Raw genomic sequence first — 14,813 nt, 5'->3', positions numbered from 1 at the left:
CAATAAATTGGATGGAAACTAAACAATTCAGGCACACAATCATAATTAACAAAATCAGACACTCATTCTTAGAAATGGGGACTGACTACATGATCCTGGAAATATTCTTTACAGCATCCTCTCAACAGACTATAAAGGAGTGTAAGAACTCAGGAGAGCATCAGATACAATGATATGGTATACAGATGGTCCCAAAATAAATGAAGGAACTGGATCAGGCATTTTCTGTATAAGCCCAAAACATGAGCTATTGAACCCATTAGGGAAGACCTTTCAAGCAGGAATACATGACATCAATGCTTGTGCCCTAGAAAATCTTAAAAGAGGTTACACTGACAACAAAATCCTCATAAGATCTTAAGCATTAGCGTGTAAAAAAAAATACATCAAAATTAGTCAGTGAATGTATCCAAAATCTACAAAACCTGGGGAAACACAACAACCTGATGATAACTTGGGTGCCATGGCACAAAGGAATTTGGGTAACAAAAAAGCAGATACACTGGCCAGAGATCTGCAAAACCATACATAGGCCCTGAACCTATACTTGGGATAACAAACCAAATACAAAATCCTCCGTCACAGAATGGATCCAAATAAAACAAAAGGAGAACTGGATATACTCTAGGGGTGCCAGACTCAGTAAACATATGCTAAAACAACCCTCACCAAGGCAGGCAAACTCACTGCTGCAGTTGGAGATGAGTGATAGGATTATTAACCTGTCACTGGCACCTGAGAAAACATCTACATAACATGGGCATATGTAACTATGATCTCATTTACAGAATGAGGAGGAAGAAACAGCCACCCATATCTAACATTGGCCCTTCCCCTTTAGACTGAGCAATGTTAACTAGTCGATTCTTACAAGTATACGTCATCATTTTTCTCGATCTAACATAACAGAATCGTGAATCATCTTTTTGATCTTTTTGTGAATCACCCTATCCTTCCCTTACTGCCTATGTATAAGTCCAATAATTTTTCACCTCCTTCTCGTTATCCCTCAATAACAATCCCAACATTTTGTTTTAGCAATGTTAATGAAATTGTTGTCAGAAGCATTTTTTTCTATTAAGTCAAATGCTACTGGATCTGATGAAATTTCTATTAAAATAATTTTGCTCTTCCTCTCATTCACCATTATATATATAACACATATTTTTAATTTCTCCTTAATTTCATCAACTTTTTCCTCTGTGAGGAAAAAAGCTGTTCTTTTACCCTTCCATCCTTAAAGTTTCATGACCGTCATCCCCAATTTTTTTTTGATCTATAAGTATTCTACCCTTGATATCTAAAGCTTTATATATCTTTATGTTTAAACAAATTAATAACTTTCTTGATACTCATTCACTGCTTTCAACTTTTAAGTCTGGTTTTTGACATCAACTTAGCTGTGAATCAGCCTACTAAATGCTTGACTTTCCAGTGCTTTTGGGATGGTAAATCATGACTTACTTATTTGGAAACTTGTAAATTTGTTCGGTTTTTTCGTCCTCTAATTCTAAATTAATATCCTTTTATTTGTCAGGTCGTAAACAAGTAGTCAANAAACCAGATATAAGATAATATAGGAAAACACTCCACCTCTCAACTTCTTCTCAACAGATTCAACCCAGAACTGGATTTTTATTTTGAATTCGAGAACTTTGTCATTAGGATTGAAAGTTGGGATGCTCTTCCCATGCAAAGAAAATAATCATCTCCAATTTGACATTGTGGTCCATCTACAGGGTTATCTTCAGAACGTACCTGTAATCATGAAAGTGCTTTCCCACAAGTCAGCCACCTCACTTCTGTATGGAGAAGCAGAGAATGATGAAGACTTCCCATACGGTCACATAGTATTGTGAAAAGTCTTGACTTTAATGGCATGACTTGATATAATTAATAATTTGAACAGACTCATCTAAAACTTTCTTAAAAGAGGCCAGCATTTGTTTCATAGCTAAAGCACGTCTGTGGATAACACAATGACTGCTATATAATAAAAAAACTTTTGTTTTCAGTGCTCATTCTTATTAGTTTTTAATTTAATTTTTCTTGAAGTTTGAAGTCTGGGAAGCCCTGCTCTAGTCACTCACTACCTTTCCTTATATTCCAGTCATTTCACTGGGGGTGATTACTTCTCCAGCCTACCAGCAGTTTACTGTAATAGCAAACGCTGGAATTGTGTGTACACTATGAGATGTGAATTGGCTCAACTCGGCACATGTTTGTATGTATGTACATACATGTGCTGATTTGAGCATATATCCAATCCAAATTCTAGTCATTATATATGATATATTCCACACATTCCTTAAGAATTAAAAACCTTCTATTTTTGTAATTATTATTACTGTAAATAAAAGTATCTTTCTCTTTCTATTTTTTTTTTCAAGGGTTCTCAACAGCAGAGGTCATATCAACTCTCAGGGTGTCGGTGTTTTTGAAAAAAGCTCATTTGTAAGAATTTTCATTTTTTCATCTCAACTAAAAACCTTAATTAATTGATTTGTAAGAATGTCGAGTTCAAATGCATGGCTAGTGGATTCGAACCAAGGACTTTACCTTACAGTGATGAGCGCTGTCTCAATGCCTTAACCGTTGCGGCCACCGACGTTCAATAATATTGTACAAAATTTTGTTTGTGCAATGAACTTGAATAGTTTGAAGGCGATATTGAAATTTGTGCAATATTTTGTTACTACTTGTTGTAGTTCACAAACTGACTGATATTGCACAATAATGCCAACTGACTGTGCAATATTTTCCAGGTTGTACAATATTTTTTCAACTTTTCGTCAATCATGCAATGTATTGCACAAACTTTCAATATCGTCTACACTCGATCAATTAAATTGCACAATCCAAAATATTGTGCAATAATATTGATCGTCTATGGGTCGCTTTAGTTACATTCAAGTATTTTATTATATTAATGTGATATTGATTTATTTTTTATTATTGTTAATGTTACTTATATCAAAACAATTTGGTCGATAATTTCATATATTATTATATTTTAATTATAATTAATTTTATTTTTATATTATCATGTCATTATTTGAATTATTATTCCTTATAAATTTTATACATGCACTTTTCTTTTGTTGTATATTTTATGTAGTATTATTTTATTGTAAATTTTAGTTAACTTTGTAAACTGTTATTTTTCTACATTTTGTACATATAAAAAAACGAAGTGGCTGCAATAAATAAATAAAAATATAAAAGGGCCTGTCATCGGTCGTTGGGCTTGGGCCAGCATGCAGTGTTTGTTAGGACGGAAAGGTTTCCTGCTGCGAAGGTTAGACCGTCGCCTGCATTTCGTACAACCGGTGTTTAAAAAAAGTGAACTGGTTTTGTTATAATGTATTTCTCTTGGCTCCGTTTATTTTAAAATGTCGATAACGTTCAAATATGTCTCAATATTGGTTTGGCTCTGTTATATCCTCATATCGGCTTTGATACTGTTCACGAGGGGTTTCCTTCTGAACCGAAATATACTTCCAGACAAGTCCAGTTGTGAGAAAAGTCTTTTTGTCGAGGACCTAGGTAAGGGTGGCTTTAATTTTAACCTATCGACCACCTACTGTTTGGGAAATCGAGATTTGAAAGCAATAGTCGTATTAATCGACGCTCTGAGATATGACTTCGTCAAGTCCCCTGGAGGTGAAAGGGACGAAGTTGGATTTCTTCCATACCGCAATAAGATGAAGTCCATCAACGAAGCGATTGACGGATCGAAAGGCGTCCTGTATAAATTTATCGCTGATCCTCCAACGACGACCCTCCAGCGGATCAACGCCTTGACGACCGGCAGCCTGCCCACGTTCATAGACATCGGGTCCAACTTCGCCTCAGGAGAGATAAACGAGGACAACATCATAGACGGTGCGTTGTCCAGAAACAAAAATGTCGTCTTCATGGGAGACGATACGTGGGTCAACGTATACCCGAACAGGTTCCTACGCCAGTACGCTTATCCGTCTTTCAACGTCTGGGACCTCGACACTGTTGATACGGGCGTCGAAGAACACCTCGGATCCGAAATAAACAAGAAAGACTGGGATCTGATCATCGCTCACTTCCTCGGCGTTGATCACTGTGGGCACAAGTACGGACCGAACCATCCCGAAATGGAAAGGAAACTTGTCCAAATGGATAATGCCATTAGGTATAACTCCCAATATAAACATAAACATAGATATAGTATGAAAGTTCATTTCACGGTCGTTTCTGATCATTTAGGACCTTTCACAAATTTACAAAAGGACTAAGCTGACGATTGGTGAAAAGTCCAAATGTCTGACAGGCAGGAAGGATAGGCTGACCAGAATGATAGGCAATTACCAAAATATTGATATAGAATTTAAAATATCTAGTAAATAAATCGAGGGCAACAGAGAGATATATCTCGGAGAGTCGATCATTCACGACTTTTCCTCTGAATCTGTCATCAAGGTGATTAAAAAAGTAATCCAAGTCTGGGCCTTCACATTTCAATCATTAAGGTTGTAGTGATCGACCAGCAGTTAATTGAAAAAGTGGATCAGGGATGTGCTACAATGAACAAAACTTTTATAAGTTTGCCAAGCTTTTATGTAAATAATTTTTTTTTTTTTTTCAATGGGAGGCTACCGACAAGTCATATCTGCCTTCAAAACAAACAATTACATACACAAACAAATAACTATATACACAAATAAACAAATATATACGTACATACACACTGGGACTCCAGATCCCTTATATTTTTTTAAAAATAATTTCTTTCATAAATTGTACGTTAGTATTGTAATTTTTTTTATTGCATTATGTGGTAATACTGTTAATAATTTACCTATTGTAGTGCTATGGGAAAGGCAAAATATACAGTTTTGTTCATTGGATCACTTCCTTGATCTTACAATCTAGAAAGGAGGTATCTAAGCCGAAATTAAAAACTCCACCTCCAAAAATCACTCACCCCATAAAAATCTAACAAATGTCAAGCCCCACTTGTCTCCATTGTGCAACCAAGTATCATGTTCAAAATCCAACTTCTAACTCAACAATGCGCACTAACCAGTGGCAAACTGTAAACTGTAATTGACTCGTAACCAACTGGCCTGTGTAAACTCAACTCCACTCAGCTACCAACAGACCAGTGACCAACTGTAAACTGTAACTGATTTTTCACCAACTGACAGTGTCAACTTAACATCACTCAACTACCGACTGATTAATGACTTTTGGTAGTACCCACCTTTTCGCAAACCCCCTCAAGGCTCTATGGGGTATTTCCTCCTCTTGGCAGTATGTCTCTCTTTTGAAAAGAAAACACCCTCCTCCATTGTCCGATTTTGATGAAATGTGCCTGTCATAAAACTATTAAAAATATAAGAAGACCAGAATCTTCAGGGGCAATTGTGCTACAGTCACATTTTTTCTCTTCAAAATAATCTTTTTGGGTGATCAAAAGTATTGGCCAAATTTAGAAAATGCCACGGATTTTGATTTTTGTGAAATTCAAGTGACTATTGGATGAAAATTTATTTTAATATATCTATTTCAGTTCATTTAAAAAAAAGCTTGAATTTCTGGGATTTCTTGAAAAATACATTTAAAAAAAAATCCTAGATATCCAAAAAATCCTTTTCATTTGTTAGCACTCCTTATCGTAGAAGGATCAAGATTTAAATTCCATTATGATAAAACAGTTTTTCTGGTTAAGAAAAATTTTTTTGTTCTTACAGATCTGTCATGGAGATGATGGACGATAAAACCGTCCTTTTTGTAATTGGTGACCATGGCATGACAGAAAGTGGTAAGTATTGACATTGAATTTTTTTTCTTTACTTTTTAAGATACAAAGATAATTAAATGAAAATTTCACTTGCAATGTACTGGTGGTCAGTCAAATGCATATACTTTACTTACATATTTATAGTGCATATGCTTTTTTGATTAATGTAGAAATACATACAGGTTTTATTAATCAGGAACCTTTTTATGCATTAACTTTTTGGGACTTGTGACGAGTTATTTTGTTTGGGCGTAGAGGCCCAGTTACAAGTTATCTCATTCAGACTTGTACATCCCCCAGGCCAGGCCCAGTGTTGAGTTGTCTCATGGGGCTTATATGCTTCCCAGACTTTGTGATGAGTTATTACGTTCTCATGTTCTTTTGCATTTTAAAATCTCTAACTCGACACTCATGGCATCTGCTGGGCTTATGTATTCAAGGTGCAGCAGATACCCCACACTCTTCCTTATCATCAGTGAACTCTTCTCCTCCATTCTGTTCACAAATTGTCCTCTCTCTCAACATTTTGCAAAATTATGACAAAATAATTTTTGGGGAAAACCGTTTGACGACAATACCTCTGTCTCATTGGGAATATCATACTTTCGTCTATGTTTTGCCTCTGCTCTTCCCAACCCAATACCCTTTCCTATCATCTACTCAATTGGCATTCTGATTTTTCGCCTCTTGCCAAGTGCCCTCAGATTTAGTTTTGCATTGTTTAGATTCACAGTAATTTTCGAAATATATTTTGTTTTGTTGGAACTTCATTTTCTCCTTACATTTACTTAATTATGTTGACAACTATGATAGCTGAGGAATGTACTGTCAAATTTTGAACGGAATTGGTGAACCGCAAAAGGAGTGAAGTGAACGCTTAAAATTTCGGTGTATGATGCAAAATACATAAAGCTTGGGGGCTTAACCATGGGCCACTCCTACGTTACCAATCGCCACCAAGCTGTCTCCCTCCCCAATGGCCTTACCTCCTCCTTCCTCCCTCTAAAATCTGGGGTGCCCCAAGGCTCTAACATCTCTCCTATCCTTTTTTCCATTTATATCACCAACCTGCCCGACTCTATCCAGTCTTGTAACTATCACCTATATCTCGATGACTCCCAAATATTCATATCCTTCCACCCTTCCGATCTTCACTTGGCCATTCACGAGATCCAAAAAGACTTAAACTTCATCAATGAATGGGCACATAAAAATTCTAGTCCTCAATCCGTCCAAATTCACCGCCATAATAATCGGGTCCAGGCACTCCTCAATTCCCTCCCCAGTATCCCACGTCTCATGCTAAATAACCATCCCATTCCCTTCTGCTCCTCGGTTAAAAACCTAGGAGTAGTCTTTGACCAAAACCTTTCCTGGCATTCTCACATTTCCCAAATTTCCTGCCATTGCATTGCCTCCCTCAGCCTGTTTCGTCGGTCCTGGCTCCACCTGCAAACTCCTTGTATCTTCCCTTATACTTCCCTTCTTCGATTATCGCTGTGTGGCATACGGTGGTCTCTCTGAGGGGGGAACGCGCGATTGAAGCGTATTATGAATTGTTGCGTAAGATTTGTGTGCAGCACCCCACGAGGATCCCAGGTGTCGGGGTTCCCAACTTTCCTGTCTATTCCCCTCCTTCCGTGCACAGTATTTCCTAGGTTGCTTTCTTTTCCAGTCCATCCACACTCGTCGTCCTCCTTATATCACCCAACCCCTCCAATTCAACTCCTCACATCACACTCGTAACAACCACTCATCCCCAGTCGATCTTATCCTTCCACAACATACAACCCATACCTTCGAAAGATCCTTTCGATCCGAGCCCCTAAACTCTGGAAATCCCACCTGCATAATCACCTCCTCTCCCTCCAAGCAGAGACCTTACGTTAATATTTGATATTTTTGTTTAATATTCTCGTAATTTTCTCTCCTGGCCTGCCTTACTGGTATACATTGTGCCAAGATTTCTATCTTTTTTTACTTTTAATTTCATAGAAGGAACTTCCTTTATTTATATCATGTAAATTATTCTTAAGGGACACCAGTCCCAGAATAAAGTTATTTTTCTTCTTCTTCTACTTATAATAATATATATATTTTTTACAGGTGATCATGGAGGTGATAGCGAACTTGAAATCACATCAGCATTGTTTGTATTTTCAAAACATAAGCACATATTATCCAGGTTTATTGAACTGGATGAAATCCCCCAGATAGATTTCGTTCCTACTTTTGCCCAACTATTGGGCATTCCTATTCCTTTCTCCAACTTGGGAACGTCACTTTTATCATCATCTCTTTTGACCAAAAATAGTACAAATAATGTCAATTCTCGGAAGAATCCTTCAGTACTCAGTATATGGGCCAATGTTGTTCAAGTTACAAAATATATGAATCAGCTTGCATCGGTTCATAAGACATTCGACGATGCTGTGATGCAGGATTTAAAAGAACGTTATAAACGTGTCAAGTCGCAGATGTTGGGAGACGATAATCAAAATTTTAACTTTGAAACGTTTATGAAAGATGCAAGGGAATACTTAGAAATAACGCAAACGATGTGTCGCCATGAGTGGGTTCAATTCGACACCTTTTCTATGACCAGGGGACTTGTGTCAATGTTCTTGACCTTGTCGTTGTTTTTCATAACTTCCGATGGCATTTCAGACATAGACTTGGTTTACATTATCAAAGGAAATTTTGTTTGGATCTGTTTAATGTCGACGCTTATTTCTAATTTAATTTCACTCCCTCTTTATTATTACTCTTTTGTGTCGAATTTGGAGTTGACGTTGTATTTTTCCACTTGTTTGTCATGTATTGTCGTACTTGCATTGGTTGTTATTATAAACTGGAGTTCTATAACCGATAAATGGTACAAGTCAAGCAAGGTCAAAGAACCTTTGAATATCATATCTCGGTTGATTATGTTAGTCGGATCTTTCGCTATGTTTTCAAATAGCTACATTATAGATGAAAATTATGTCGCACCGTATCTGCTTATTACTATTATTTGGATATCTATTTTTGACACAAAAATTAACAATGTCAAGAAGATTATTGGCAAACAAATAGAAAACATGAATTTCAAGTTTTCTTCCCAATCTTTTGAAGTGAGGATAATAGTATTAACTGTCCTTCTAAACATTTTAATACGGGTTTCTTATTACTACTGGCATTGTAGAGAGGAACAGGCGAGATATTGTACAATGGAAAAGAAAGCGTCAAAAACACTTCTGTGTGTTTTGACGATATTGTCGTTCTCTCTGTTCACAGCAGTTACTCGAATGTGCCTACGTAACATTGGCAATTTAGTCGGATGGTCTCCGCCGATATTTATTTCTCGTTATTTTCCTTCAATCAGTATTGTTTGTTGTGGTTGTTATTGGTTGCTGAATTCGTTGCCTCACAAGATTAAACCCAAACTCTTTTTGCCATGGCAGTTGCAACTTTTCCCACAGATAGTATTTTTCACGTCTGTTTTAGCGTTGATTATCCTTTTTATTTCTCCCCTTTGCATATTTTCAACGTCGAACAAACACCAATTTACTCAAGGCGACATGATCCCTACGCTGTTTAACAAACTGAAAAATATAATGATGCCTGGGCAGAATGAAGATTATCCCGTCGTCTACGGTCTCGCAACAGTCTATAGCGCCACATTTGTCAACATATCTGTGTTCATCGGTCTTATGTCAGCGATTCTTTTAGGAGAAACACTTGCTATCGTAACTGTAATAATGATTCTGAGTCTTGTTTTGTTGTCAGTAATTATGGCGATTATGAAACTGGAAAAGTCTAAAAATATAGGTAAGAAAAATAATCGTTTGTTTGATTCAAATTTAATTTAAATTTTAAATTCAAATTACAGGGAATTTGATAGCTGTACCCTGGTGGTCTGTACTTTGTTGGAGTTTATCTAGCGTTCATTTCTTTTATGCTACCGGACATCAGGCATCATTCCCTTCGATACATTGGAATTCGGCTGGGATTTTTGGAGACATAACCTCGACAGTCGTTCCTGGAATTTTAGTAACTCTGAACACCTTTATATCCCAAATAATTCACGCACTGTTGCTTCCAATGTTGATCATCGCACCGTTTACAATGATAGCCATTTGGCCGAAATTGGCTTCTGGAAACGAAGACTTGAAGAAAGGGGAACTTCTCATTTATGAATTTGAAGAAATAAGAAAACAAGAACTCTTCAGTCTTACATCAAAGTACATATTATTACAAGCATTTCGAGTGAGTATTATGCAACATTAATATAATTATTCTTCAAGTCTTTCTTCACCTGTCTCTGTCGACCCTCTGCAACGATAATTTTTCCCCCCATAAATGGCCTTAATATTAATCATAAAACATGGTAAAAATATTTTTCAAATTTTTGTCTTTAGTCTAAATTAGCATTTCAGAGCCGCCTCAGGCGATGTTCAACTTATGCATCCCACACGCCTAGTTTCCAATTTTCGTAAAGCCCAGCAACTTTGACAATTAATTGTTTTGTCAGGTTGAAATTTCTTTAAAAAAATTACAATAAATATATTTTTGTTAAATTAAAACAAACTATTTACATAAAAAATTATTACAAAATTAATATCTTACAATTAATTAAGGTTTTTAGTTGAGATAAAAAAGTCACTGGCACGAGCGGGATTCGAACCCACGACCTTCAGCTAAATACGCCGCTACTCTACCCCTTGGCTATCATGACCTCGATCCACTCGGACACTAACTTCCCATCTCAACCACACCTTTTGAATTTTCCCTCCTTTTTGCCATTTTTCAACAAAAATTAATCTTTGAAGAATGGAATTCTTTGAAGCACTGGGGGCACAGTGTAACCTGTCACCAGTGCTACAACCTGGGCTGTTGAAGCATGTCATTTTCCTACCCTATACTTAGCCCTATTGCTACAATTTGACCAGGATTTGTCCTTCTGTCCTAACTCCCTCAAGAAAATGACCAGGACAAAGGACTGTTGGGGTATTTCCTAAATATCAGGTACTCTTATCACGTCCAATCCACAAGCTGTTTAAATTTTTCATGTCCAATCATGAATAACTATTGAACAAGAAGAAGCAAGCCATGAGAAGCGTTGAGAAGGGGCAAAAAGTCATATTTTTGTACTATTTTTAACCATCTTCATTACACACCTCTTCCAAGTAAGACTCCATTTTCAAAAATTAGCAGAATTTACACAAAAAAAAAAAACGAACGGCTGGATATATTACATGTACTATGCACCGGTCTAGAAAATTAGAAAATAAGCTACCCTACCATTTTAAAAATACCCTACACGTTGTCTGACAATCTTACAATCACACAAATGGATATTGGGGAAAGATAGAAATACAGTTTTATATTTACCATTATTTATTGTTTTAATAACTAAATTGATCGAATATTTAAATTACAAATTTAAAAAAGGAAAAACAGCTGAAGAGAAAAATTGTTAAACTTTTGGAGACTTTTCCATCTGTCAATTCTGTAATCTTATTTAATATAAAATTAATCAATTTTTACCTTTAAAAAGCTAAAAGAGTTGATTAAAAGAAAGAAAGTCACAGCCAATTTTTTCAGGAGCCTATGGAGCTTTACCGAAACGGTGCATATTGTTAGAAATCTAACGATATTTAGGAAATACCCCAACCGTCCCGTCCATAGATTTAAATGGTGGGAAAGACAAGTCGTAGGTGGTGAGTTATATTTGTCATGGGAGTTCGAATCCCATACCTTGCAATTTTATTTGTTAAATTCATTAGAGTTCGTGGTCCGATTGACCGAATAACGTTTTTCAATTAATTAATTTTTATATAATGTATTGGTTGAGATAAAAAATGAAAAATGGCCAAAAGGAGAGAAAATTCAAAGGGTTGTAGGTTGAGATGAAGAGTTGGTGTCCGAGTGAATCGAATTCACGACAGCTCAAGTGGTAGAGCAGTGGCGTATTTAGCCAAGGGTCGTGGGTTGGAATCCCGCTCGTGACACTGACTTTTTTATCTCAACCAATGCATTATATAAAGGTTTATTTGTTAATTTGAACACCCGAACCACTCAACCACTGCAGTCCCTAAATCAGTTTACATTGTATTATAAATTAATTTGATCATTTACCATATTTTTATTTTTCTGAACAAGTTTTTGAGAACTTTAGAATTAGGAAAAATGCTTTTGCTCTTCCTCCACCTTGTAACTATGGTTTTTGATAACTCAAGGAAAAAGTGCACAATAATACTTCACCACTTCAGTTGCTTGGTATATGTATTGCCATTTTGTGACATTTTCCTTTTAGAAAAATTTTATTGGCCGTGATGAGTTTCTAGGAATGAACCTTTAGCTTCCTTTGCTAAAACATCTTTTTCATTATGTTTTAAAGCTCATGTGTCCCTTAGCCAAGCATATCATTATTTTTTCCTTGTTGCGTTGTGTAAAAACGTTGCTAACAACTTTGACTAAACTATAATCCCACCTGTTGTTATGGTTAAAATTTTCGAAGTTGAGTTACAGTGCTGAGGTTAAAAAATTTGTCGAGTAAAAATTTTTGTCGAAGTTAGATTAGCAGCATACTTTAACGCTTTTAGGCTAACCATACCTTTGGCCGAAAATGAGCTACATAAAATTGTAAGTCTATATTGCTCATAGTATCTACTATGAACGTTGTAAAAATAGGTTTTTTTATTTTAATTATTTACCCATTTTGTATGATTGTATAAAATAAAGGAAAAAATTGTTGTAGAAATGACTTTTATTCTACAACACATACAAATTGAACTGATGTTCTGCAGGTTGCCAACTTAATTTATTTAGTACTGTAGGGGATGCAACTGTTGTGTCACATAATTTATATCACTTAGATAAATGTAATAAAAATAAAAACCATTTACATTATTTATAAGTACCAGAGGGCTATTTTACATGATAAAATGGTTTCTGTCGTGGGCAACCAAACTGGCCAAGCATAGGGTGCGGTCAACTTGTTAACTTAAAAATTGATTTTACTCAATTTGCCCTTTCTCTCTAATGAATTTAATGTGTCAATTCATATTATACACATTTATTAATCATATTTTATTGTTTCAGGTATTTATATGCATGTTTTCTGCCTGCATACATTCACGGCATTTGATGGTCTGGAAGATCTTCGCTCCTAAATTGATATTCGAAGCCATCGGATTTATTGTCTCGTTACCATTTTTATTTTTAGGATATTTATTCGTAGAAAGGATTTCATCAAAAATATTTCTCCTCATGGAAACATTGAGCCATGCTAATTAAAATTTTCAAAAGTAGTGAGATGTTTCAATTTTTTTTTAATGCAAGTTATATATAAATAAACAAAATTATTTATACATTTGTCACATTTTTAACGATGATGTAATAATTATAATTACAATTTATAACAAATAGACCGAAGGAAATTTTTGTTGCTTGTAGGCTTTTAGACACTAACTTATTCTCAATTCAACTCTATACAACCTAATTTAAAAGTAGTTGGTGCTATATGATCATACATATTTATAGTACAAACTAGTCTATTTTGTAAAGTATTTTTTACTAGTTAAAGTAGTCGTTAGATTCGTCTGAATGTCTTAACTTAAATAAAAAGGGGATTTTTTCATAGTGGAACGCATTTATGTTTTTTAAACAGAATAGTTTTCCCCCTTTAAAATTGTTATATGTCATCTTTGTTGTTTATTTAAAAAATAAAATTATAATCTACCATGGATTATGGTATTTAGATTAAAAATTATATGTTGAAACTGTGATATGTAAAATAAACACTGCCTGCTTAAATAAAAGAAAACGTAAAAAACTAGTTTCATATAATTTTTAAAACTAATAATATATAGTAATAAACAATTACAATAATGAAGAACTGAGCATTGTTAATGTAGATAAGGATTGTTAAGTAATAGTTATATTATTTAGGTGCAGTGTGTTAGAATATTTATTGTTAGAAAATGATTAATATTAGAGATTTTGTCTATATTTTTTTATAATACATACGTCATATTGACTAGTAAATTGTTTTAAAGTTAAAACCTATTGTATGATTTTTTTTTTCAGCTGTTTGATGAGCCCTTTAGTGTGTATATTGATATAATATTATTCTTCCTACTATTGGAATAAACAAGTATGTATTTATTGAAATTTACTTATCAGTTTTAATATTGTTAAAAATACATTACTGTTTCATAAGTTTGATTATTTCTTGTCATATCTGTTTATAAAATCACATGATCGATGGTTATGCTGCAGTGGGTTTGGATACTTTGCAGTTATTTGAACCTGCAAAGGCCAATTTTTTTTGTATAAACTTTCTTCTTCTTTTACTAGATCCATATTAGGTGATTAAAATCTGTTACATTTTTTATGTTAATAAACATATTTTTGATATAAATTATATTATTGTAGCATATCCACAAACTCACCCTTAAGACTTTGATTGTGTGCTAAGCTTGGCCATTTTGGTTGCCCATGGCGGAACCAGTTTTAATCATATAAAATACATAAACATAATGTAAATGATTTTTTAATTTTTTTTATTACATTTATCTAAGGCAGACCCTAGGCTTACTATATTTCCCAATACTTTTATTGTGCAATAATATTGAATGAGAAGTGGACCCTAGAACTACAATAACATTGCATAATACTTTAATTGTGCAATAATATTGAATGACAAGCAGACCCTAGAACTACAATAACATTGCACAATACTTTTATTGTGCAATAATATTGAGTGACAAGCGGACCCTAGAACTACAATAACATTGCACAATACTTTTATTGTGCAATAATATTGAGTGGCAAGCGGACCCTAGAACTACAATAACATTGCACAATACTTTTATTGTGCAATAATATTGAATGATATGTGGACCCTAGAGCTACCATAACATTGTACAATACTTTGATTGTGCAATAATACTGAGTGACATCTGATCTTCATCGAATGAAGGTTGTTCTTTAGCTTCTTGCGGTAATTGGTTCTTAAGCAATTAAGTTTTTTCTTCACATCATCTTT

At 34.8% G+C, this 14,813-nt stretch overlaps 1 protein-coding gene across 1 annotated transcript; it reads left to right on the top strand.

Annotated features, from left to right (window-relative positions):
* The first annotated feature begins 3,282 nt into the window (after positions 1-3,282).
* On the top strand, positions 3,283-13,489 carry LOC106672648 (GPI ethanolamine phosphate transferase 3). Its single transcript, XM_014404237.2, has 5 exons — positions 3,283-4,168; positions 5,730-5,800; positions 7,886-9,589; positions 9,651-10,027; positions 12,866-13,489. The coding sequence occupies exons 1-5, from the start codon at positions 3,393-3,395 to the stop codon at positions 13,058-13,060; spliced, it is 3,123 nt and encodes a 1,040-aa protein (XP_014259723.1). The 5' UTR covers positions 3,283-3,392; the 3' UTR covers positions 13,061-13,489.
* Positions 13,490-14,813: the final 1,324 nt, after the last annotated feature.

This window comes from Cimex lectularius, unplaced genomic scaffold (assembly GCF_000648675.2).
Source record: "Cimex lectularius strain Harlan isolate CLEC.00 unplaced genomic scaffold, Clec_2.1 scaffold242, whole genome shotgun sequence".
NCBI classification, from domain to species: domain Eukaryota; kingdom Metazoa; phylum Arthropoda; class Insecta; order Hemiptera; family Cimicidae; genus Cimex; species Cimex lectularius.
The sequence above is the reverse complement of the archived record's forward strand: the minus strand, read 5'-3'. Positions and strand labels throughout refer to the sequence as shown.

Excerpts from the sequence above, each read along its gene's own strand:
- LOC106672648 (XM_014404237.2), top strand. The coding sequence starts at position 3,393 with ATGTCGATAACGTTCAAATATGTCTCAATATTGGTTTGGCTCTGTTAT. Across the intron at positions 4,169-5,729 it reads CAAATGGATAATGCCATTAG|ATCTGTCATGGAGATGATGG; the intron begins GTATAACTCCCA and ends TTGTTCTTACAG. Across the intron at positions 5,801-7,885 it reads CCATGGCATGACAGAAAGTG|GTGATCATGGAGGTGATAGC; the intron begins GTAAGTATTGAC and ends TATTTTTTACAG.